At 38.4% G+C, this 27,615-nt stretch overlaps 1 protein-coding gene across 2 annotated transcripts in view; it reads left to right on the plus strand.

Annotated features, from left to right (window-relative positions):
• LOC149080429 (kinesin-like protein KIF28) overlaps nucleotides 1–27,615 on the plus strand; it is a 1,038,199-nt gene that overhangs the window by 985,327 nt on the left and 25,257 nt on the right. Inside the window, exon 23 of one of the 2 annotated variants that reach the window (XM_089239551.1) lies at nucleotides 22,550–22,682. In XM_089239551.1, coding sequence (XP_089095677.1) covers nucleotides 22,550–22,682 — 133 coding nt within the window. The remainder of the gene's footprint in view (nucleotides 1–22,549; nucleotides 22,683–27,615) is intronic. The other variant, XM_089239552.1, reaches the window with a different exon arrangement.

A 27,615-nucleotide genomic window follows, 5' to 3' on the forward strand; every position in this document is an offset into this window, starting at 1 on the left:
TAATCTATATTCTTATAAACAAATTCAGTGAATGTCAATAGAGCAGTTTCTGTATTTCTGACAGGTAGAAAACCATGTTGATTTTTCGAAAAAAAATTAATAGTAGATAAAAAACAGTAAATTCTGGATTTAATAACTGTTTCAAAAATTTTAGAGGTTTGAGATAAGATAGAAATAGGTCTATAGTTATGCAAACAATTTGAATCTCCATTTTTGTAAATAGGGATCACAACTGCTGATTTGAGAGATTTAGGATATTCCCCATTTTCAATACAATTATTTATAAGATCTGTAAGAATTTGTAAAGTACAGAAAGGAAGACTTTTTAAAGCCTTAGCAGTTATGATATCAAAACAAGTTGCCGAATTGCGCAAGGACCTTACAATTTTTGTAATTTCACCAATATCTGTCGGAGCAAGAAAAATAGAGTTTTCATTGGAACATACGAATTGTAGAAAATTATTTTGTACCATTGTTTGCTGTGTGATATTTATGAAATGAGTGTTAAAGTTATTAGCAAGGAGGCGTAAATTTGTTTCAGTGGGTAGTATGCGATTTTTGAAGTCGGATCCTAGTATTTTATTCGTTAGTTTCAGCGTTCAGTTGACGTTTGGAAATTTAAAAATTGTACTGTGTAATAGTTTTGCTTAGCTATTTTTATTTTGTCTTTGACAAGCTTTGCAACATTTTTGTAAGCATGCTTGAACATTATATCGTATGGATATTTTTTAGTTTTTAAATATAATTTTTGTTTAATCTCAATTAAGTGGGCTAAGTCTGAATTTATCCAAGGTTTGTAGGATTTCTTGTTAGGAGTTTTATGGTAGTATTTAGAATGATTGTGTATTAGAGTTTGTAGTTTTGAGATAAATTCATCAAATTTGAGTCCAGGGGTGTGGCTCTTAAAAACAAAATTATAGTTTTCTAAGTAAAATGTTAGTGTTATAAAATCCGTTTTGTTTGTCTAATGTATTTCTCCATCTTATCATCTGATTTTAAAGCATGATAATTAAAGTTTAATTTGCAAATAATAGGGAAATGATCTGTTATTTCTGTATTGTAAATAGATGATGAAATTTCATTAATTTTATTAGAGTTTCGAATAAAGATATGATCAATGCAGGTTTGCGAGAGAGATCTAGTTGTATTCAAGATTAAGGGTGTAAAACCATGACAACTTAACATGTCCTGATAGTCACTATGCATACCTGGGGCATTGTTTAGAATATCAATATTTATGTCGCCTATTATTAGTACATCTTTGCATTTGTTATTCTTTATCATGATTTCAAGCTCTTCAATAAATCGCTTGACAGGATAAGAATGTGATCTATATAGGCTAATGATAGAGAATTTTAAAGTATCATCAAGAAGTATTATTGCTTCTCCAGATTGCATAGTAAAAATTAATCAATTGAGTGAAATGGAAAGATTTTTTAGTATATACAAAAATACCGCCCGATCTATTGTCATTTCTGCAACACGTGAATAAATTAAATTCTGGCAATGTGTAAAAATTTATCTCGTCCTCAAATACCCATACTTCAGATAAAACAAGTATATCAATAAAATCAAGGCAATCGTTCAATAAAACAAGAAGCTGGTCGAAGTTAGCTCTCATACTTCTAATATTTAAATGCACCACCCTAATACAACGAATTTGATTACAACTGCTGTTATAATCATGTGAGGATAGGTATTTGTTAAAATCCTCCTGGGCGTCAATAATTGAACAAAAAAATTCAGGATTCATGATGTAAGTAAATTACACTACGCAATTTCGTACCTCAAGGAGATCAAAAACCACATATTATTGTGTGGTTAAACTATTTAAAAGGGGGAAAAAATTAGACTTTATAAAATATGGCATATGTTATAAAAATTATATTAGTATTTCAAATGTAAACCAAAATTCGGTTAAAGCAACATATACACTATCTTGATTCGATAACTTCGGTTAAGAAGGGTGTGATTGTTATTTGTATATACAAAATTTGCTAAAAATGAAAAGTGACATCAATTTCAAGAGATACTGATACACATAACATACTACTAATAAAAATACATAAATATAAACTTATTGACTAGTGTTATAAAGATCATCAATATGGGTTATTTTAAATACTCTAGATTTCTCTGATTCCCTTAAATATATTTTTCCATTGCGAGTCCAACAGAATTTGTAATTGTTATCTGTTTTCAATTTTTTTGCATGATAAAATACCTGTTTATTGTACGGTGCTAGGTGTTCATTGAAATAAAGACGGTTTGCTGCGAGACGATCATTGATCTGAGATGCACACATCTTTGTTTGGCGAGCTGCACTATAACATAGATCACGTTTGTTTTTAGAGTTAAACTGGATTATAATCGGTTTTATCTTGTCTTTCCTAGAAGATGGAATACGATGCATGGCACTAACATCTCCCACTAAATCCAAGAGATTCAAATTATGGAAAATTGCAGTTTTTATGTTGTCCATGTCTTCATCCTCCGACTCAGGAAGTCCAAGGATTTCTATGTTGTTTCGTCTTGAATACTGTTGGAGATCTGAGATGTCAGTTTCAAGATATCGGATTTTTGATCTCAATTCGGCATTTTCAGTTTCCATTTTCACTTGATTTATCTTGTATTCAGAAATTATAGCCCTCTGCTGTGCTACTTCAGATTTCAGTGCCTTTAATTCTATAGAGTGAGCCGAGAAATTCTGATTCATCAGGTCAGCAAGAGGAGATTGTGTGTGATTTTGGATCATTGAGGAGATACATGTGACCAGTTTTGTTGATTCTGGTGATAATGAGCTGAAAATATCGTTTAAAGCACTACATATAGTAGGGTTTAAATTGTGTATTTGCAAGGTTTCATTCATTTGATTTGAGAAACAGTCAGCAGATGATGCACTCACCATGTCTGGATTTTCATAATTTGGTTTGGTTGCATGAGAAGTTGATGTCTTTTCATTTTGCTGTGTTGTACGTCTAATACACATCCACTTTGTTGTATGGCTTTTCACTAATTTCCGAAAGTTTTTCTCGCTTAATCCTGCACAGAAGAAATGAAAGGAGCCGGAACACCCATCACATATAATTTTTTCATCATCACATTGAATGTTTTTCGCTGCACGCTAGGCACACGGATAAATTTTTTTTAGAACTCATGTTGAATAGATTTGAAGTCAGCACTGTGTTTAGATTTAAACCAAAATTAAAAAAATATATATATTAATGTAGTTAAAAAGTTCAGAAATATAGTAAATAGATGAAAATCGGCACTCAAGAGCTAACTCGTGTTACTGAAACCACCACCGTTGCCACACCGTCAACGAACTGCATATCATTAGCTGCGTATAGCGAAAAGTTTGTATCTGCGGCTTTATGTATCTCGTGGGAAAACCGAAATGCTAGCGCCTGTGTCCACTAAAAAACCAATACGGGATTTTCGATCATGAACAAAAAGGCGAACTAAACGCCGGCCATCACCTGCTGTCGCCAAAACAGACGGGCCAGTTAGTTTTCCGACCAATCACAGGGTTTAATGCATTTTGATGCTTTTCGACCGAATTTGAAATGATACCAACAATAAGGTTTACGTTTGGATGTACCATCACCACTAGACCTCTCTCTAGACCGAGTATTTGAACGAACTCTTCCCTTCTTGCTAAAATTTTTCTCTCTATAGCGGGATAAGCGGTCAACAGCAACGGTCAAAGTCGAAATTTCACTTTGAAGTGATTGCAAGCTGATGGTTTCGCTACGGCTGACCTCAGAAATAGTCGGTGTGTGCCCAGTTACTTCGGTAATTTTATCTGACATTTCTGCTAAATCCGGCAATGTATCCTTACTAACAGAAAGTATCTGCTGTGTATGGATAGGCAAACGTTGTAACCAAAGGGTTTTAAGCACTTCATCTGAAATTTTCTTGTCAGCTAATGTATGCATCTCATGCAACAACTGAGAAGGTCGCTTATCCCCAAGAGTGAGCTCTTGGAGTAGAACTCGTAAGCGGGAAGTTTCCGACAGTGAAAACTGTTGACAAATGCGTGTTTTTAACTGGTTGTAAGAATCGTTTGTAACGGGAGCTCTGATCAAATCACTAACATATGATAACACTTCGACATCGAGAGCTGTCACAACACAGTGAAATTGCGTTTTAGGATCAGTAATTCCGGCAATATTAAAGTTCGATTCAATCTGAAGAAACCAAAGATCGACATCGGATTTCCAAATCGAAGGCGCGCGAAAAGAAACACGCGAAAGTTCTAACTCAGAAGACATACCTGTTTCTTCGGTAGCGTTCGGCATATCCAAAAAAAAGTTCAGCACAATCCAGGAAGAGAATTGAGGAGATGCCCCCTCAATCAGTCAGCAAACGCACCACACACAGGGAAAAAAAGGAAGAAAGGCAGCAAGTAACATATTACGAAGCGAGGAAGAGTACTTGTTTTCGTCTGCTTTCGAGTTCGTGGCTGTCAAACATCTGCTTTACGCGGGTCACCAATTCTGTGGTGATGCTAGTGCTGGTGGATGTGTCTGGTTGTTATTTCGGAAACATACAGTCATGACTCCTTTCTTTTTTTAGTTATTTAATAGAAGAGAGAGAGATTTTTACGACATGTTCGGTCGACAGTTGGAGCCAGACTGAACTCCAATACAAGAACACCCTATATAATGCCTAGCTAGTGAGTGGCATAAAAAATATAAAAATTGTACAAGACAAGTAGCGCCACAAACTGTTTCCTATTTCCATGAAATTTGTCTGGTATGTGTCCCTTACTTAGGCGCATAAAATGAACTAGAATGGTAGACATCCATCAAAATTTAAAATTTTTATTGAAATTTAAATTTTAAAAATTTCACAAAATTTGAAATTTTTGAATTTCTGAATTTTTTTAAATACTTCACTTTACATATCCTAAAGATCCTAGTTCATTGCATTAAACAAACATTTTAGAATACAAAACAATTTTTTTATGCAGAAATTCAAATTAAGGCAGATGAAATTGCGCACGTAGGTATGATAATTTTTTTTTAAAATTTTCAACTTTTGCTTGTAAACAAAAACAATAACATATTTTACAAATTTGATGCATGCACATCAAATTACACATAATTTAAATGTGACCCTAAAAAATTTGAAGAAATTGGAATCAAATCAGGAATTTTTAATGAATTTTTAAATATGTTACATTTTTCTGCATTTCCCAACTTTCACGGGTCCTGTGTCCCCTTCGATTTCACCTTTCATTACGTCATCAACCTAATGAAAGGTGAACCTATAATTTCTCTACCAACAGTTTTAGCACACTTTTTCAGAAAAAGCATAAATTAAAAAGACAGACCAAATATACTAGGATAAATCCTTTCTGCATTACAACACCCGAATAATACGGCAGTCCTTGTCCAGCTTGTTGAACATAGTAGTCTTCAAACTGTTTAGTGCAACAATGGTATGGAACCTTCATCTTTCGTATCTAGTCCGTAAATGACAATGAGTCCATAAAGACCAGTGTTTTTATAAGAGCTGTTCTATGCGGAACTGAAGAATCAGAATCGACTTTCCGCTACTGAAAGGTACGTTGTTCCCCGCACCGTCCCGTATTTCTATCTCTATTGTCTGGAATTCTTTACGAGCGATAAGGAGATATATACATAGTAAGGTCCATCATAATGATAGCTTATAACCTCGTTATCTTTTCCTTTCACGCGAATGACTCTCAGTAGCGGAGCTTGCATATCTCCTGCTTCTTGAGGGTGCATGATATCTGAATAGATGTAAAAAACTGGAAAAAATACGTTTGTGTTAGCAACGTAAGGGCTATCGGTAGTATCTTCTATCAGCATGGGTTCGAATCCCAGTAGCTCAGCAATGCCTTCATTTAAAAGAAGTTTTGCACCATCTTTTAGTGTTATTTTCACTTTCCTGGTGTTCTCATAGTAATTTAACTATATTTTGTTTCTTAAAGAGGATATCTTCATGCCATTCAAGAGATCGGGAGCTGTCTCGTAATATCCGACTGGAACGTTTCTTCCATGTAGTTTACCATCACTCAGATCGAATCCAAACAGGTTATTTTTTTCGGTTATATTGTACCACGTGTGAGAATAAACAATCTCCGAAAGCGCACAATTCCCATTTACCAGTCAAACTTATTGGAAATGGCAGTCCTGTGACAAAATGGGATATAGTGTTTTCAGGATAATATGGGCCAGAACTGTCGCTGGGAAGCGTTACATAGAATGACATCTTGTTGAATGACTGATAAGTTCGTATACAGTGGCACTTATATGTGCTTGAGATGCGTTGCCTTCCCCCATGCAACGCATGAGATGCGTTGACCTTGCTGTCGTGGCTTTAAATTTTACGTAATACTCCAATATCCTACCTCTTATTTTGCGTCTTTTTATATTTTTTTCTACTTGATAATACTCGCTAGCCTTCAACTTTCTGCAATTCATATTCATAGAAAGTACCTTGAACAATCTCGCCGTCAGAGTCGACTATCCTGTACACCGGAGGCAGGGGCGGTCTTAGGGCAGGGCGACCGGTGCAATTGAACCGATCGCCGAATCACGTTAGATATACATTACTAGAAAAATATCTTTAAGATACATATTTAAAAAAATAACTATGCAGTGGAACTTCGGTTAACGAGCTTAATTCGCTCCGCGAACAAGCTCGTTATTCGAATCAAACTTCCCATAGGAAATAATAGAAACACGGATAATTCGTTCCACAATTATTCATTCACATAAAAATGACTAATAAGAACGGCATTTAATCAATAATAGAATGCAATAATAATATAATACAATAAAATATATATTGTAATAACGCCATAAACAAACATGCTATACGATTTAATGTATACAAATCAACTTATTCTAAACGAGAGATAAGAGGACTATCTCGCGCGCGCGCGTGTGTGTGTGTTGGACTCAATGTTTGCATTCTTATTCTTTTTGTGTGATTTTAAAAACGTACCCAATAACACTTGCTTTTTGCCTCCTTTTTAGGATTTCTTTTAGACGGGAAATTGCATCGTCATTGGACAGATTTATTGCTAGCTTTACTGTGCTTCTATTTCATTGGTACTTTTCTACAGAATATTGCACAGATTCCCACATTTTGCACATCTCTCTAATCCCATTACAAAAGTGCGGGATTTCTCACTTCTCTCTCCCTCAGAAAAAGATACCCTCAATATAAGCTCTTGCTGTTGCATGCAATGGAGGTCCATCAGTTCGTCTATGGTCAACTCCTGGCCAAGCAGAATTTATATAAAAAACAAGCGCACATATGCGCGATTACAATGCAACGTCTGGTTTCGCATAGTAGTCACACAATTTTTCCCGTGAGGCACGCTGACCGGACACTGTAGGGGAGAATATTACCTACAATTTTCCACAGTACGTGTGTGCACGGAAGCGAAAAATCATCAGGTTAGCTGTGAAAACCTGACAATAAATAAACAAAGCGCAAAATTTTTGCTCGTAATGCGAATCATCGCTCGTTAATCGAATCAATTTTTTTTCAAAATCTTTGCTCGTCATACGAATTGCTCGCTAATCGAACCACTCGTTAACCGAAGTTCCACTGTATATGTTTTGTAATTAAATTTTTAACGTAATTATAACTAATGCAACCTCTCTCAGAAAAAAAAGTAGATAAGATGCAGTGGTTTATCCACATTAAAGCCGCTTCGAAGTTATAACTCGTCATGCTGTTTTGATCCACTAAGAAATTCATATACAAATACAGGGCCACAACAGGCAAAATGCCCAACGAGGTGGCTGAGAAAAAGATGTCCATAATAAGTATGGATGTCATATATTACTAAAATGCAGCAACCCAATTAAAAATGCAATCACAAAACTACACTGGTAAAATAAATTAAGAGAATTTGCATATTTTATCTAATTTCATGAAAAGAACTGAACTGAATGTAAAACCACTGCTTCTGGACAAAAATGCAAATCTTGTACGTCAAATACGTAAGCGTACACGTGTGTGTAGGCGGAGCCAGTAGAGAAACAGGCTTTATAAGCGCGCGTAAGTTAAGACGCATTTCGTTCGCTAGCACACCTCGGCTAATTTCTTCGTGTTATTTTGCAGCAATCGGTTAATTTCAAATCGTAACAGTAAAAATGAGTAACCACCAACGTTTAGATGATGGAATGAGATGGCGAATTGTGGGGACGCTAGAAGCAGGCCAATCTCAAGTCCAGATTAGTAGAGAGTTCAATTTAACGCCCAGCGTCGTGTGTAACTTATGGAAACAGCTCCAGGATACCGGATCCATCGAGAGAAAGCCTGGGCAAGGTCGTCCAAGAGCCACGACGGCCAGAGAAGATCGCCATTTGTCGATTATAGCGAGGCGTAACAGGAGTGCTACAGCTTCTCAGCTCTGTTATGATCGAAGTCATAACACATACTTTATGTAAATTATATTATTGTTTTAGATGGCTATATATTGTACATAAAGTGTAGGTGCTTTTCTTTTTCTTCTCGGCTGGTGAAGGGAAATTTTCTCACGGATCGTGGGAACGGAAGTTTGACCACATGGCTCCCTCGGACATTCCTTAGATGGACGAGGTCCACTTTCCCTTGGAAAGGGGTCGGGTGGTCTAGGTTCCTGGAAACTATCCGTGACGTAGATCTCATCCAGCACGCTGATTGGTTCAAAGTACCACTCCAGGAGTTCTATCTTGTAAGTTTCGCTTCTCTCGGGGCGATTCTTGTTGAGCATGTCGAGGTGTTAAGATGTAGTAAATTAATACTTGAGCACGACCTCGATTTCCGTGCTTGTGGTCTGTGTGAATAGTAATGAAGTATAGAAAGGCACGCCGAAAAAATGGGTATCGTTGTAATCTAATTTTATTTATATTATATATATATCTTTTTTTTGTGATTATGTAACCAAGGAGTCCAGTAATTCTTTTTTTCTCACAACGCAAATGTCCTATTCATGAAGTAAATGTAAAACTTAAAATTCTAATCGACTCGAATCCTTTCTTGAAGTTTTGTTTAATTCTTTTGATATTTTTGATAACGAGTGAATATAACAGCTCTCTCGTGACTTGTATGCAGCCACAGAAACCCGTGTATCAAGGGGGACTGTTTCCAAAAGACTTCATGAGAGAGGGTTGTTTGCAAGAAGACCTGTTGTTTGCGTCCCGCTCACTTCTACGGACAGGAGAATCCGTTTATCATGGTGCAGAGAGCACAGAGATTGGAGTATGGATCAATGGGCGACCGTTCTCTTCACTGATGAGTCCCGGTTCAGCCTAAGCACCGATTCTCGCCGTACGTTCATATGGAGAGAACCAGGGAACCGCTATCTACCCTCCAATGTCCGCGAAATCGACCATTATGGCGGAGGAGGTTTAACCTTCTTTTCGGCAGGAGCGCTTTTAGACGCTCAAATGTTCCATGTCATTTCTGGGCAGGAGCGTTTTAAGACGTCGAAATTTTCCATGTCAATTCTGGGCGAGAGCGCCTTTAGACGCTCGTGAAAGCTGGTTCCTTCCCCCAAAACCCTTTGTGTCGTGATTGACAAGCTGTAACTCCCCTTCTCATTCAGGTGTCCCTTTGGGGCTACTTTACAAGAGCAGAAAATTATACTCGGGGAAAGAGTGCGTATTTTCTTGTGTCCTTTCAACAAGACCGCCGTGCTTATGTTCAAGTACCGCAGACGACAGGCTATAGACATTCCCAAGCCATAAATACAATAAAATGGCTTCGGTAGACTGCTACATACTTCGGCATCGTTTACGAGATGCCCAGTTTTGTTAATCGGCAACTACAATTGTAAGTTGTTTACTCATTCTAAAAATGGCGGGAAAAGGGTTTTGTACTTGTCTGTTTAGAGTTCATTTTCTCCACACGCATGGGAACTAGCTATTTCCAAGAAATATAAGGATGAAACACAAATTACACACAATTCCCTTCAAAGGGAAATGATTATTTAGAGCAGCTGAAGCCTCCCACATGCCGGGCTTCATTTTTTTCTAGTTTTTCTTTTTCTCACTCAGATAGTATCGACGAAATCGTTTTTTACTGTCATGATCCTACGACAATAATATATGTTTAAGACAGCTACATTATGGAGGGGTGGAGGGGGGGGGGGGGCAGAAATATAAATTCGGCCAATAATACGATCATTGTAGTGCTCTTAATTTTTTTTTTTTATCCGACACCAGAGTCAAGACTATTTATGCATTGTAACATTTTAAATTTGGTACAACATATTATATTCACACAAAGACCAATATAAGAAAGTCCGAAAGTAAGAAACATATGTAAAAAGGAACAGGAGGAACAATAGATGGCATACAGCACAAAAAAAGTACAATGGTCCCCCGAGTTGGGACTTTACATATAGTTTCATTGATTTCCCCCTCCCCTCAACGGTCTCCCTGACCCCCCCCCCCCCAAATGACGAACCCCGATTTCCAGCCTAATTTACGTGGCAGCAAATGCGATAGTTTTCATCAATCAAAAACCAAAGCTGCGAATCACGAACGAAAAGCAAGCGTAATGCAAGTACAACCGGTAAGGACTCATTTCTATAAACCAATGTCAATTTTAAAATAAATTAATAATAATTAATTTTTTATGAGTATTTTTTGATTACTTATTCTCATTTACTACTTTTGTTTTAAATTGCCCACATGGCAGGGCCCCCAGGCTGGGATCTTTTACGGGCCCCCCGACCAGACTTTCACGGGGATTCCTTTATGATGAATTTATAACATGAAAAACAAAAACAAAAAAAAGATTAAAATCACCCCGGGCCCCAGGGCTGGAGCCTTGTCAGCCCACCCCTTGTGGGGGGCCATGATCATACGTTTATGAGATTGAAGTCCAGGAAAATTTCTGGGATCGGATCACTTTGATTCTATATTTTTTGGGATTGGGAGAAAAACCCAGGAAACGTTAACCTTAGTTATGAAACAGCTGGATCTCGAAAAATTAAAAAAAAAATCTCATTAAATCGTTATAGTTTTATTTTTACTATTTAAAAATATTTATAATTATTATTTTTTTAAATTTTACTGGTTTTTTTTTTTTATTTTCCTCGAGCGGCCGCGGAGCCCCTGAAGAGTGCACAAGGAGCCCAAGGGCTCTGCGGAGCACCGGTTGAGAACCGCTTACCTAGAGAGTGTTTGAGCATGGCAGTGATTGAAAAAGTGAGGGAGCTGGTCAGTGAGTTACCAAAAGGGGGACCAACCGAAATAACGATTTAGAGCAGTGGTTTTCAACCTTTAGAAGCTCGCCCGGTTGATTCCTCTTTTTTTTTTTTTTTTTTGAGTGGAAGGCCTAGAAGTAAACACGACTAATGGAAAATTTATGGAAAAAAAATAAAATGATAATGGTTTGACTGATGACAGTACGAGCGACCAAAACAGGGTGCAAGCAAGTGAATGATAAAAAGAGTGCCCTTGAGAGCAAAGAGCCAAGGCAGTAAGTGACCAAATAAATGACCAAGAAAATCTGCAAACATTTGAGTGACCATAAGAGTGATTTAGAGACAGAGACATATTTACTAGGAGCGGGAGGAATGGATTAGCAGGCTGCAGCCTAATGTGGCGAATTTGAAGAATGTGAAATCAAGAAAATTAGACAAGAAAGGCTGGCAAAATTTACGCCACAGGCGACCAAACCATAAATCCGACACTGATAGCACAAGCGTTCAATCAGCGGCGTAGCTTTCAATTCATGGCCAGTCTGTAACTGGAGGACTTGTCATTCCTTCTAGCAATTGGCACCGCCTATACTTCATAATGGCTTCCTAGTTGAAAACAAATTGAGACAAAAAATTAGTTTTGCTTTTCTGCCTCCATATACAATGTCGACTTGACGAAGGATGAAGGAAATTCTACTATTTTCATGTAGTTTCTTGTGTCGGTACTACAGTGATTCTTATCAGTTTTCAGAATCGATAAAGCTTCCTCACGAGCATAATATATATATATATCTCATTCTCTCACTTCAGAAAGAAATACCCGGCACGCACCTGTTTTGATGGGTGCAGCTCTGTCTAGGTCCTACTGAACAAATTGAGGCGTAGGATCTCTATTGTGGAATGGCCATTGAGCAAAGGGGAAAAAAACTACTTCTGATGTTCCGTCAGTCTTTGTTGTTGAAAATGAAGTAAAGAATGTCAACAGTTTATAAACGGCTTCTTTGGATATTTTCCCGCGCACACTTTTCCCTTATTCTGTTAATGGAACAGAACAATTGAAATTCTTTCAATAAACTGGCCAGTTTTGGCCAATCGTCGTGTAAAGCAATGGTTCTTACTGGGGGGGGGGGTGGCACTGGGATACTTCAGGGGGGCCACGGAAGAAAATTTAGAAGGGGGCCATGACAGGTGGTTTGGAGGGCTGCAGAGAGCTGAGAAGGAAAATTAAGGTGTAAAGAAATAAAGCTTTTATATTTAGTAACTATATACACTTACATATCCACAAAACTTCACCCACGAAACCAGGGCTGTCTTAGGGCATAGAACCGTCCGGCCCTCACCACCTACATTTTGCAGTAGGTTCCCCCCCCCCCCACTTGTGAAGGGTCATGCTCGGGAGTCTCATGTCCATAAGTGAATCCCTTATGATATTTTGTATAGTACAATAAATTTTGTAAATAAGTAGGAAATATGTAGGCTGTTTATTTCCGGCTAAGTATAGGACTACCATAGCATCACATTGCCTAGGGGGCCCATGATGTTCAGACAGTCCTGAATAGAAGTCGGATTAGCAGGGAGCTCAATAAATTCTAGGCCAGTGGTCTGGAAGCCAATTTTATTTGCAAAATTTTCGTTCAGTATAAATTCACTGAAAAAATCAATTCAATACGTATAAAGAACCTTGCTTCTAGATGAGGATCGAAGACTCTGGGTAAGACAGGGGAGCCACAGGCAAAAAAAGGTTAAAAAACGCTGGTGTAAAAAGATGAATGCGTGAAAAATGATCAAATGACACCATCAAAGAACGGGAAGATGGGAAATAATTGTTTCTCGTATTCAGTGGCACTTATAAGCCAAAATAGATAGATGGAACAAATGGAAAAAACTACCTCTTTCTCCTTTTACGGGCAGTCGAAATGACCGATTGAACCGAGGAAAAAAGGTGAACCATAGTTTGATTTTGCCATGCTACTCAGGAAAAAAAGAGAGACGCAAGGCCATAAAATATAATACTCAAGACAGATGCGGACCCAGGACGATGTGACGGGAGGGGCGAATTGTGTAAGCTTGTTTCACCGTCCCATATTGATATGTTATGGGACAGACAAATATTCACGTTTTATTTGGCTCTTGGTAGGGGGTGGTTGTTTCCATCGCCTCCTCGATCCCCGCCTGAGTGAAGACAGGCATCTTCAGCGGCTAATAAATTCGAGGCAGATATCTTCAGCTTCGAATGGAATGGAGTCGGATGTCTTCAGCAGCGGATGAAGCCGATGCAGATACAGTACAGCATCTCGATAATGGTCACCCATGGGACCAAAAATTTTGTCCGCTAACGGGGCGCAGAGCCGCAGCAGGGACAAGCAATCAGTTTGGCTCCCCCTTTTAATGTTGAAAGAGAGGTAAAAGTGTGAAATTTACGCCCCTTCTGGTCCAGCGCCAGGGGCAGCAGACCCACCTGCTCCCCCCTAGTTGCGGCCCTGACGGGAAGTGACGATTTATGGGAGGTACGATAAAAACAGTGGAATCTCATTTATACAACTTTAACATTTATTCGACGTTTGACTTCGGTCGCAATTGGTTTCTATACTAAATTTTAATGTTAAAATGCCCTATACATATTATAAATTAATTTCTAACCGTTTTATACAGTAAAAGTGAACACCTGTTCAGTGGTTCCGACATATTTTACAATAAAAATTTAATCAAGTTAACGTAAGTGTGAAGACGATAAAAACATCTATAAAACCTTTATCAGTCTTGTAGTGTTGGCTTTTTTCACGCCTATCAACATGTGCAAACAAAACCAACGTTGCTATTCGGAATAATCATCCTGGACCAGAGTTATGTTCAGTTAATCAAATAATTAATTGAAAGATTATCATATTTCCTAATATGAACTTGGATTCATACATAATCATTGTGAGTATTATAAATTGAGGCATCTTTTACACCGATGTACGCGTTATTTTGCAAACGACTATCAAGCTTTGACATTTCGAGTTTCTTGATCAAATATCCATTTTAATTTAATGCTCCCCATGTACGTACAGTTTGCCATTATTTGGTCCTTTTCTTTTGATTTTATCATGTTCTTTTCGTTTTTTCCTGCTTTTTCCCCCAATGTAAATGCAACTAGCCTTTTGTGGATGTAAATGAATAAATAAATCTGCAACTGTGAATAGATATTGGGTCCAGTACGTATCCGGCTTTTTTGTGTAGGTGCATCGGATAATCCCGTATTTTACGGGACAGACAAATTTTCCCAATATTATTTGTCTCCCCTTCTGGACCCACGCTTGCCCTGGGAAGGGATTGCAGAGCTCACAGTTTACGTAACAATTGAGTGACCGCGTTGTTTATGAGAGAAACGGCATTTTTATTTCCCCTCACTTTTATCAAAATTTAAGAATGGAAAATGTTTAATTTACCCGACGGTTTTTTACAGAACATGTTACATGTTGCAGATGTACGAGCGGTAGCGTGAGCAAGATTATTTTGGGGGGGGGGGGGACTTTTCTTCCCTCAAAGCGAGGGTTCGTTTTTACTGCAAAAAAAATATATATATATATATAAACTGGAGTGCGTCCGAAACTCCAAGAATTTTTATTATGAAATTTTTATCTGAAAGAAATGAAAAGTCAATAAATGAACAGAATTCTGAGAGAATTCAAAGTTCTTTTCAACCAGTTTTTGGAGTCAATGAGGAGACTTTCGTTTTTACCGCCTTTGAATGTGCCGTATTGCAAATACCGTAGGGGAAAGAAAATGTTTCGTACCGAAGAGGAAAAAAGTGTTACTGACTGGGCGGTACCGAAATGTCAATCTTTATTATCACCACACTGTCCGGGGTATTATATACCGTTTTTCGCAAAGGGGGGTAGGCATCATGTTTTACTAGAGAAGCCTGCCCATTTTGGAACGATTTTGTGTTTTTGACGTGCCATTTTGAGAACGATTCGACGAAAAACTCATGCCCGGTGGATGGTTAATGGTCTGGGCAGGTATAATGTTGGATGGCAGCACATCTTTCCTTCTCTTTGAAAGAGGCATTGTGACTGGTGTGAGGTATAGGGATGAGGTCTTGGAACCCCATATTCACCTTTTCAGGGGTGGGTGCAGTTGGCCTTGAGTTCTTTTCAATGGACGATAACGCGAGGCCACATAGAGCTCTTCTGCTCGACGATTTTCTAGAAGGTGAGGATATTCGCGCGCGCCAGATGGATTGGCCAGCCAGATCTCCAGACCTTAACCTTATAGAGCATGTCTGGGACGCTCTGGGGAGGACAATTGCAACTCGCAACCCCGCTCCGGGAACCATCCAGGGAATGAAAACAGCGTTGCTGTACGAGTGGGACCAATTGAGACAGGAAATGATAAACTGCCTTATTTCAAGTATGAAATCACGCTGCGAGACCTGTAAATCTGTAAGAGGGGACCATACCTCTATTAACCCATTTTTTTGTTTATTCTGCAACCGCTGTTTCATACCTTCCGACTCCAACGAGTGTTACGCACGATCATGCATGTGTATTACAATTGTTGAATGGGTATTTGTTTTGTATTGTATCAATGTATGTACATATCAAATTTCATTAAAATCGGTACAGTAGTTCTAGAGATAATCGACCAAGTCTGCAAATTCTCTTAATTTCTTACACCATTGTATAAACAATATATATATATGATAAAATGTTATAAAAGCCCATAAAGAATACTTATGGTTGTCGTATTCTAACTATGGATAGCTTCTCGATTTACCCCAACATATTTATCGTATTTCTTTTTAAACGTGTCAATTGTGTTAGAATTTATTACTCCCGGGGCAAGCTATTCCATTTATTAACAACCCTGTTAAAGAAAAATTCCCTGCGACACACCATAACCTGGAATTGTCCCTTACAAATCGATCCGAAGTTTTGTTTTTTATTTCAACGTAATTTTTTCTAAGCGTATAATCCACGTATTATACGCAGCAGAATAGGGTAGGATAATTGGGACTTCCATGGAAATATGGAAATAAAGTAGTGTACTTCACATATCCAGAAAAAACAGCGGCAAGCAAATCCATTTCGAATAAGAGAGATTTCGGATATGTGTCTTCGTATATTTGAAATGAGTTTTTTGAAGCTGAAGAAATATAGCATTTTTTCCCCTTAAATGCGTTGAATCGGTAAAACATATCGGTAATGCATAATCACCAATCATCTCGGTAAGTTCGATAAATTTCGCAACATTATCACTTTTACCGGCAATTATGTATAATCCGTTTAAACCCTGTATGCACAAACGTGTGGATTGCTTCTTTTCACTTCAGATATTCTTTTTTTAACCTCAGGGATGTTCAGCCCAAACTTCAAGAATTGTGCATTATTGTTGAAATTAAAGCCGAAGTTCCTGAGGTTAAAAAAAAAATTCTACAGAGAAAAAAAAAACAACCCCTTCCCAGTGCCGTCTTAACGCATGGGCCCACTCAGTGGCGGCCCGTAAGCCTCAAGAGTAGAGGGGGCCCTCACAAAAATGAGATCTAGTTAAAATTTTCTATAGAATTTACTAGGTAGGGCCTCAGAAAAACCACTTGGCCCGGGGGCCCATGATGCTCTTAAGACAGCTCTGCCCCTTCCCCAGGGCCGTAGCATGCGTTCTCGGGAGCAGTCTTTTCTTGGAGTCTCCTTGAAATATTTATGTTCAGAAAAAGGAGTTACAAGCCCCCCCCCCCCTCATTCGGCTCGGGGCATCACCCAAGTTGCCTCAGAATGGTTAAGGGTCCTGCCCAAGTTGCAGAGCCCGGTGCTTTAGCTGGTGTTTACCTGCCCTTCCATTTCTTAGTACTGGGTCTGAAAGGGACAATTTCAAATGAAGTTTATGAGTTTTATAAATATGAAAGAAATCATACGGAAATATCACTTTAATTTAACCACTTTTATTATCATCTTAGCCCGTACATGATGAGTGCACTACACGAATTTTATCATAAAATTCAATTAAAATAAGTTTGAAGAAGATAGATGCTTTGTGATGAATACCTTGCATAAATGTGTGACGTTTTGCTTTTTTAATGTTTTTAAATCTGTTAATTAAATAAAACAAGTTGGGTTTTTTATTCTTGTTTACAAGTTGAATAGCAGTAAATCCCATTCTAGGAAGAAAGCTTTTCCGACTTCTTTGTCACTTAATATCCAACCAAGAGGTGTGGGGGGGGGGGTAGATGGGGACGATCACCACACCAAGAGTCTGATAATATGGTAGAATAAATATGTCCCGTATTTTACGGGACAGTAATCACGCAAAAATTCTGTGGTGTTTGGTCAGAACATGATATCTCCTAAAAATTGTTTTTTGATCTAGTAAGTCCTGCTAATTATAACTAATTAGAAGTGTGATAAATGCACAAATACCTGGCTACTGCTAAACAACATGCTGACGTATGAAGCTAATGGGGGTAATCGGGAATGAAAGCGATAGGGAGTTGCTCCAGACCAACTTCAACAAGATTGCAGCATGGGCAAATGAATGGAGCATGACTTTTAGCGTAGATAAGTGCATGGTCGCTCATTTTGGTTCGAACAACCTACGGTTCTCTTACGAGTTGAATGGTGTCACTATCCCGGATGCAACTAGAGTCACCGATTTGGGAATTCTCATTGACGAGCGACTTAAGTTTTCTGAACATTGTTCAGCGGTTGTCAAAAAATCGAATAGAATGCTTGGTCTCATTTTCAAAAAGGTCTCTTCGCGTTCTCCTAAAGTCATTCTTCCTCTTTTTCGAGGCTTAGTTCGTCCTGGACTGGAGTATGCTGTAAGGTTTTGGAGACCATACCTACAGAGGGACGTAGACTTGATTGAAGGGGTGCAGAGAAGAGCTACGCGTGTCCTTATTGGCACACAGGGCTTGAGTTATGAAGAAAGACTTCATTTTTTGAATATGTTTACATTGGATGAACGCAGGTGTCGAGGAGATATGATCGAAGTGTTCAAAATTTTCAATGGGATGGATAGGATGGACCATGAACTTTTAGTACACCGCCAATCGACTGCTTTTACAAGGGGACACCAGTATCGATTGGTGAGGGACAATGCAAGGTTATGGTGTCGCAGGGAATTTTTCTCCAATAGGGTTGTTAATAAATGGAATAGCTTACCCCCGGAGGTAGTAAATTGTAACACAATTGACACGTTTAAAAAGAAATACGATAAACATGTTGGGGTAAATCGAGAAGCTATCCATTCTTAGAATAAGACAACCATAAGTAATCTTTATGGGCATCGTATAATATTTTATCATGTGTATATATTGTTTGTAATTTGTGTTAATTGCATTTTTAATTGGGTTGCTGTATTTTTGAAACATATGACAACCATATTTTTATGGGCATCTTTTTATCAGCCACCTCGTTGGGCATTTTGCCTGTTGTGGCGTTGTATTTGTATTTGTATTTGTATTTGTATGATATTTTCATTTTCATTTGTGTGTGTACTTTATTTCTGATTTTTAAATGACAATGAAAATGCTTATTTCTCAAAAATGTGATTTTGGAGTTATGTTCTGGTGTTTGCATCACAGAATTGCCTCCTCCTACACGATTCGCGAATGGGGGCGCTGACTACTGTCTTTGCACCGGGCACCACTTGGTGTAAGACCCGCCTTGACCAGAGGAAAGTGCTCGAGTCTCTCTTTGATAGTGAACATTTCAAGTCCAATTATGTCCCTTCTCGAAAACCATTTTTGCGCGGCTTATGCGGACCTTATCTTCTATTTCAAACTTGAACTTTGTTTTCATGGATTTCAAGATATTCTTATACAGTTCATTCCAAAAAATCGATTGATTCTCTTCAGTAACAAAAACGGGTTTAGTCTTTATACTGCGGTGCCATGTGTTGTAATTATGTAATAGGTTGCTTAATACGTCCATGTATTTGTGCGTATTATTACGTGTGAAATATTTGAACATTTTCTGTTTTAGAGTTCTGTTAAATCTCTCGTCAACAGTGGCTTTTTTCTCGCTCTCTGTTGAAAAATATATGGCATTCATCGATTTTTTAGATAAGCTTGCAGAGTTTTATCTCTTGTTTATGTCTTGCAAAGTCTGTACCTTTATCAGTCTGCAAATACTTGCATACGTGATCCTTTAAAATTTTTCTGAACACTTCGGTAAATTCTTTTCCAGTTTTATCTTTCAAGGGTATGGCCCAAGCGAACTTTGATAAAACATCGATACAAATAAGTATGTACTTGACACCTTTGTTTTCCTTCTTCAGAGCTTGCATGTCTACCAAAGGTATCGCGTCAAATCATCGCCAACAAAAACAACGCCGTCAAAACAACGCCGTCAAAACATCGCACGTCAAAACATCGCAGTCACAAAGACATCGCCGTCAAAACATCGCCGTGACAAAAACATCGAACGTCAAAACATCGCCGTGACAAAAACATCGCACGTCAAAAATATCGCCGTCACAAAAACATCGCCGAAAATTAATATATATATATCGTATTTACCTGCATATAATCAGCGGCTTTGAGTTTCAAAAAGACATCGGATATTTTTAATTGCGCTTCATTATTTTCTTATCGCTTTATTCCTTAAGATTATACACTATCGCATATTTTTCTGAGATTTTATTACAGAAATAATAAAGGTACAGGTGAACTTGGTTAATTCAAATATCAGTAATTCGATTTGAGTTTCTTGCAAAGTTGAGTTTTTTTGACGTGTGTGTAACCAATTTCTCATAAGTAGGGCTCTGATTTTCACCTAAAGATGAAACGTCGTTGCTGATAAATTATTAGCTACTACGTTTCTTCTTTAGGTCATAAAAATCAAAGCCCTTGTCATAAAAGCTTGTGTTATCAATAATTATAAGGTTTCGAGATGAATGTACATATATATGCATACAGTGTCACTTTACTGACAGTGATTGACAGTAACATTTATTTGAAGACAACCAACCAAAAAACGACGTTAAATGCGGATAAAACGGTTTTGTTGGCGTCAAAAGAGACGGAGCAACAACATTGTAATTGGGTTTTTGAGCACACGTGTCCGCATAAAAAGTTAACATTTTTATTTTAATAACTATACACCCCCTTGCAACATGAATGGCATATCTGAGTACTACACGTTATTTGGATAATTTTTCTAATTGAAAGTATTCCTGTAGGGTGAACGCGGTTTGCCCCAGTAAAGTAAAATACCATACGTCTTGTTACCTATGCCCTCTGTACATTACATATAGTAGTGTCTGTTATGTGAAATATTGTGTTATTTCACATAACAGACTCACACGTTGCTTCGTTCGCCTGTGGGAGAGAGGTCACATTATGAACCAAAAAGCCACTTGGAGATAGCTTGTCATTCAGCGAGACACCAGATTTTCACGACAAATGTAAAAATCTCACCGTATCGAAATTATAATCAATAAACCGATAATTTTCTTTTTTGAAATCTGATTATTTATACTTCCTGATTTGTTTGAAATTCTGATTCACCCAAATTCAAATTTACCCAAGAAAAACTAATTTGTAAATAATTCAAACTTCATCCTGAACTGTAACTTGATGACATTATGCCGTCTTCAAGCGCAATGTTTACACATTGATTGAAAATAACTTATATATTTTTTTTTACTGTGTTTTAATTTTCATGAATTAAAAATAAATTAAATTCAAACACATATTTATACTGCAAACAATATTTGAACAATTGTCATTTAACGGGAAAACGGGGAGGGGGGGGGGTAGGAAATTGATCATGGTCGGAAGGGGGCCACAGGAATGAGAAATGGTTGAAAGGGGGCCCATGAGCAAAAAAATGTTGAGAACCGCTGGTCTAGGGCGTTCACTCGATTAGTGAAAGGAAGTGGGTTTGATTCCCCGCAGGAGAAGTTAAATTTTCTCTCTATCCAAAATATATCTTCGCATCAGCCAGCTGTTAAAAAAAACCTTTTTGTATAATACAGAATTTATAAGAACTCTCTCTCTCTCTCTCTCTGTTCATTGTCCATTACTTAAAAAAAGGCCGAATTAGAAGGATTGAGAGAAAATTAATAGGTGTGGAAACAGTCGAACACACACATACACGTGACAGTTTGGCTTTGTCACAACCAAAGCCGCTTGAAAGTTTAATGCACTTTTATTGCAGCTTTGGTTACCAGTTTAACAAAAAAAAGGGATGAGGTGATTTCTATTACAATTTTTAATCCATTAAATTTTTCATAAAGCTATCTTTTTTCCAGGGCCATGTTCAGGCGATGTTTTGACGTGCGATGTTTTGGCGTGCGATGTTATGACGTACGATGTTTTGACTTGCGATGTTTTTACGTGCGATGTTTTGACGTATTTGGTGATGTTTTTGACCGCGATGTTTTCGTCGCGGAGATGTTTTGACAAGCGATGTTTTGACGGCGATGTTTTTGTTCGCGATGTTTTGACGTAGACCCCTACCAAATCGGCTTGAAATTGTTCATCTATACCTCTCACTATCACTCGATTCCTCTTAAAATTCTTTCTCGATGGCTTGTGCAAAGTATTGAGCTGATTATTTTTCGACATGAACACGTGAAGCTTCATTGCAGCACCTTTATATTTAGTGATTTATTATTTTTTATTTTTGCATTTCTCGTGCCGTATTATTTAAAATAAATGTTTTACTCGGCCTTCAAGTCTTTAGTCCATGTTCAGAGACATGGCCATGTTATCAAACTAAAACCTACTGCCATATATTTCTCCTCTAAAATATTAAAGAATTTATAACATCTTCATAAAAAAGTTATATAGTGTTGTATTCTTAGAAAAAGAATTGCTGAAACGTTTGCTAAAACGCTATTTCATCCCTAGCGTAATAATTATTAAAATTTGAAATGTTTATTTACACTTTTTGTGACTGACTATATCTCATTAATATTCAATTAATTCTTTTATTAATTTTCAATTATTTCTTTTATTAATTTTCAATTATTTATTTTTTTAATTTTCAGTTATTTCTTTTCTTAATTTTCAATTATTTATTTTCTTAATTTTCAATTATTTCTTTTTTTTAATTTTCAATTATTTCTTTTATTAATTTTCAATTATTTCTTTTATTAATTTTCAATTATTTCTTTCGTTAGTTCAAAATTCTCATCAATTCTGAATTTCATAGATTTTTGTATAGTTTGTTTTTCATATTTTTGTATAGATATTTTGCACAAATTTATGTGCATTCTTAAATAATTTTTTGCTTTTTTGGATGCAGACTTAACCCCCCGAAACTCATAAAATCATGCCTCTCAGAAACCCATTTGACCCAAGTTTTGTGACTCGACCTATAGGTTCAGAATCCCCATAATATTATAAGTTATACAGTATTCCCAACTTTTTTTCAGGAAAATATCCGGCGATTGATAGAAATTGCAGAAGCCCAGAAGAAGAAAAAGGTATCTATAAGTTTGATTAAAGATCTGTATTGTTCCACCTCTCCTGAAACTTCGGAGGAGCTATTACAAAGGATAGCATCAGGTAAATAAATGGTACGAGGGAAACAATATTTTGTATGGGAAAGAACAGTATTTGAAAATTTCTTTTATAGAAAACCATGCACACACACATGGTGGTTTACAAAATTAACCGTTTAATGGCCAACGTTTCATAAATGATCATTAAATCACAACTCTGGTTTTAGACGGTCTCTCAGATCTTCCTAATTAACAAAACGAGTAAAAAGTCATGTTGCTACCTATCATTGTGTTATCTTTCATCTATGTTCATCGCGAGTTTCTTTACTCCCGTAGTGCAGTGAAATCACGCTAAAAAGATAGTTAATTCAGCGATATATCTCTACAAAATAGTATTTTTCCAAATCCCGTTTTGAATTGGCCATAGTCTAATGTTAACTCCTGCATACACTGAAATCCTCTACACTACGGTAAACACTCTTATAAAGGTATTTTTGAAGAACTTTTGAAACCGCTACAACTATATTTGGACTTGAATACGTGTTTAGTTGTTTCATGAGACTGTTTCGTTTATATATTTACAATTAATAGATTTATTTACAACACATAATATTTACATAATAGACATTGAAATGCTGGAAGAGAAGAATGCAGCATGTGCGCGGAGACGACAGAGACATGTGCATCCGTGATTGGGACAACGTAAACAACAAAATATATAAAGCGAGACTGCTCTGACTCGAGAATCCCGTGGTGTTGCCACCAGGATAAATAGAACAATAATTATTCGTTCTGTTGAGACACCTCAGTATTCTCCTCGCAGTCCGAAGGGGGGGGGGGGGCTTCGCAGGAGGACTCGTAGAAAAAGAAAAGAAATTAATTTTTAAAAGTCACGTGCTTCGATGAACACTGACGGTTCTTCCAGATATCTTTGCTGTTCGGTGTATTTTGCAGGATGCTTTCGGAATGATGGAGGGAGTCTTTGGAACGGATACATTTGTATTTTTTGTCGTGCGGCTGAGGTGAGCAAAAAGCAGGTTTTAACCTGTCAACCGATACCGTATATGGTATTCCTATTACGAGAAGGCGAAATGTCTTCTCACCACGTTTCAGTACTTCTTACGGTCCGCTGTAAGTGAGAACGAGTGATTGTTTCACTGTGTCTGACCGCAAGAAGACGTGGGTAGTGTTCTTCATTTCCGAATATACGTAGTCTTTTTTCACTGTGCGTCGTTTCAGGAGTTGGTTGTAGCTGCTGCTTCTGGTTCTTTAAAATAGAGACGAATTCTATGGAACACGGTACGTTGTTGCTACTGTTGGTGACCGTACCGCTTGGCAATCGGAGCTCTGTGCCGTATAGGAGATGTGCTGGTGTGGCTTTGAGATCTTTTTGTAGCAAGATCGTAGCCGTAACAGGACTGTTGGAAGTGTGTTCACCCAGTTCATGTTCGACTTAGCTATCAGGGCTCCTTTCAGTTATGAACCCTTTCTATCATTCCGTTAGCTTGGGGATAATAAGATGTTGTCTTAATGTTTTGAATGCCAAAGACTTTGGTGAGTTCATGAAAAATGAAACTTTCAAATTGTCGACCTTCGTCCGTTATTTTCTCGAATTTCCCAAACGACTGATCCAACCAGAATAGAATGTGAAGCGACATTGGGTGCTGTCATGTCCAGCATCGGTAAGACTTCGATCTAAAGTCTGAGAAATGTCAATGGGGGAAGTGTGCAGCGTTTTACACCTGGCCATAGAGTGCCCAGTTACTCAACGACTTCACCTGCATATCCCAACAGAAAATACACTGCTGGCCACCCAAATTGCAACACCAAGAAAGACAAGAGATATCGCAACAATATTTATTTTCTAGATAACATGTTGACCAAGCATCAAATGATTAAATTTATAGACTTCTGTGAAGTGTGGTTCCTGCCAAAATCAGTAGCCAGAGTAGCCGCCATTGTTGGAGATGACCGCTGCCACACGCCTCGGCATTGATTCAAAGAGACTTTGGATGTGTTCTTGGGGTACAGCAGACCAAGCAGCTTCCACGCGTTGCCAAAGTTGATCTGGTGTGGCAGCTGGGGATGTAATCTGGGTCAATCGTTGAGCAACCATGGACCACATGTTTTCTATCGGCGAAAGATCCGGAGAGCGAGCTGGCCAGGGAAGCAATTCAATCTGGCGATTGACGAAGAACCTTTGGACAATGCGTGCCACGTGTGGTCGCGCATTATCCTGTTGAAATATGGCTGTGGGCAAGCCCTGAAGGTAAGGAAGGACAACTGGCTCCACACCTCGGAGATGTAGCGCTGGCTTTTTAAAGTACCGGCAATGCGTACTAGAGGAGTGCGAGAGTGATATCCAATACCGCCCCATACCATAATACCCGGTGCAGGACCAGTGTGGCGGTGCATAACGCAGCTGTTCAGCATCCTCTCTCCACGGTGTCTCCAGACTCGAATCCAACCATCGTGGTGTTGCAGACAGAAGCGTGACTCGTCAGTAAAGACAATTTCATTCCATTGTGCCGTCCACATCCTTCTTTCATCGCACCATTGGCGGCGGAGACGTCTGTGGTTCTGCGTCAAGGGTAGACGAAGCAATGGACGTCTTGCGGACAGACCACTCTGCTGTAAACGGCGTCGAATGGTACGCGCAGACACTGGATGATGCGGTACAGACTGAATGTGCTGTGCTATGGTTCGTGATGTGGCTGAGCGATCCGTCACTGCCATACGCACAATACGCCTGTCATCACGTGAAGTGGTGCACTGAGGTGGATGCGATCGAACACGTCGGTCCGTCGTACCCTCCTGCATCCAACGATCACATATCCGCATTACAGTTGTTTGGTTTCGTCCAACACGACTACCGATTTCCCTGAAAGATAATCCACAATCTCGGTAGGCCACTATCCTTCCTCTGTCGAACTCGGATACTTGATCAAAAGATGATCGCTGTTTTCTACGAGGCATAATTGATCGTTTTTTTGAAAAAACCACAAGAAAAACACAATTGCCGTACTTCAAATCGTCGAAATCTCCAGGCCTTAAATAGCGCTTTGAAGTGGCGCCACAGGCACGCCTGATGTGCGTCTGCGCTGAAATTCTAATCATTTGCATATCTCACCTCCGCTAATGCATGTTGTAAATTTCATATTATTTGCATGCTTCCTTCAGGGTGTTGCATTTACGGTGGCCAGCAGTGTATCATAGCTTGGAAAAATCTATCCTCAGTAACAAAGAAATTCGTGACAAGTTATGTACCCTGATGAAATTCATCAATGACAATCAGGACAAATTAATAGTGCCAAGAGCCCAACAATAAGTGCTTAATGACAGTGACTCATGCACAGATTCTGACTATGAACCACGAGGATCCTTATAATGGTGTATATCCGTTGCAATATCTTTTCTCTATTGGACAGTGATGTTTGTCTTGATTTCCACTGATTTCTGTTATATATATTCAATTATGTTGTGATCCACGTGGGTCCATATAATGTTGTATATCAGTTGCAATGTCTTTTCTCTATTGGACAGTGATGTTCATCTTGATCTCCACTGATTTCTCTTATGTATGTTTAATTCTGTTTTAATCCATATCTAATATATATATTTTTCATATATTTCAGCGAGGAATTCATTTTAAGAAGATGAAGAGTGTTTGTGACTCTTACTATCTTCTTCATTCTTGAAATGTTGAAAATCTTCTCGACCAGAGTGGACTTGAATTCCTCGCTGGTGTGGCGGGTATCTTTGCGTGTTTGTCTGCAAGAAATGCTGCAATTTGATTTTTATTTTTTTTGTTTGTTTGTTATCATGTTTTATATTAATTTATTTTATTTCATTTTTATTTATTTTTAATTTTTATTTTTATTTTATTACTATTTTTTTAGACTTTTTTCCCCTCCTCTTTTTCTCCTTTTTCCTCCAGCATGGCTTCGTTAACCGCTTACATCCCTCTTCGGGACAGAGTGGGAGCCATGTTTCTGTCTTGGTGGTGGTGGTAAGATTTCGATCCAACTGCTGAATTGATCGATGCAGGTGAGGCAATATGTGTAATCTTGGGATGACGGAAGTGGACCAATTATATCGATGTGGACGTGCTTAAAACGAGCTTCTGGAATTTCTATTTTTCCTGGAGTGGAAACAGTATGTTTGTGCACCTTAGACTTTTTGCAAGGCACACCACATCGATTCCAGGTGGTGCAGTCTATCCGAATTGAAGGTCTTATAAAGCGATCGCAGACAAGTCGTGTTGTGGCGTTGAAGCCTGGATGACATAGATTGTGAAGGACATCGACAACGTGTCGTCGAAGATAGTTCGGTATGCATGGACGTACTCGATTTTAAGATGTGTGGATTCCACCAGAGTGGTTTGTCTACGCGAACTAAGTTGCAGATGTTCAGTTTTAATGAGGATGAATGCTTGAAAGAGTCGAGTTCACTCTCGGTCTCTTGAGCTTCTGCGATCTTAGAATCATTGTCTATTGATGGAGGGCATGCGATAGCTTGTATTCTAGAAAGAGCATCGAAGACTTGGTTCTGAAAGCCTGATACGTGTCGTATGCCTGTGGTTGACCTATGAAGTCAAGATGTCGTGGTTGTCTGCGAAGCGTCTTGTGAGGCTTCTGACGAAACGAAAACGTCAGGGGCAGAATCGGTATAGAGGATGAAACATTTTCCTTCGATCATGTGTTAAAACTGCTTCACTGCCGCGTACGCTGCTAATAGCTCTCTGTCGTATAAGCGTTATATCTCATTGCAGCATTGGTAAGCTGTTTAATGCGTCCACCATGATAGAGAATTCGACTGACGGATGTGGAAAAGCAAGAAGAGTTGCATAAATAAGTGGCCCCCACCCTTTCTTCCCTCCCTGTTGTTGGTCGGGGGTTTTGTTCGCCGCTAGGGGGCGCTGATAGCGAAATGGCGGGGAAAACTCCCTCCCTATTGTTGGTCGGGGCCTTTTTTTACCTCGTTGGTGGGGGTTGTGC

Source organism: Pholcus phalangioides, unplaced genomic scaffold (genome assembly GCF_987345545.1).
Source record: "Pholcus phalangioides strain wild (caught in Gottingen) unplaced genomic scaffold, Ppha-v1.0 ptg000011l_1, whole genome shotgun sequence".
In the NCBI taxonomy this organism is placed as follows: domain Eukaryota; kingdom Metazoa; phylum Arthropoda; class Arachnida; order Araneae; family Pholcidae; genus Pholcus; species Pholcus phalangioides.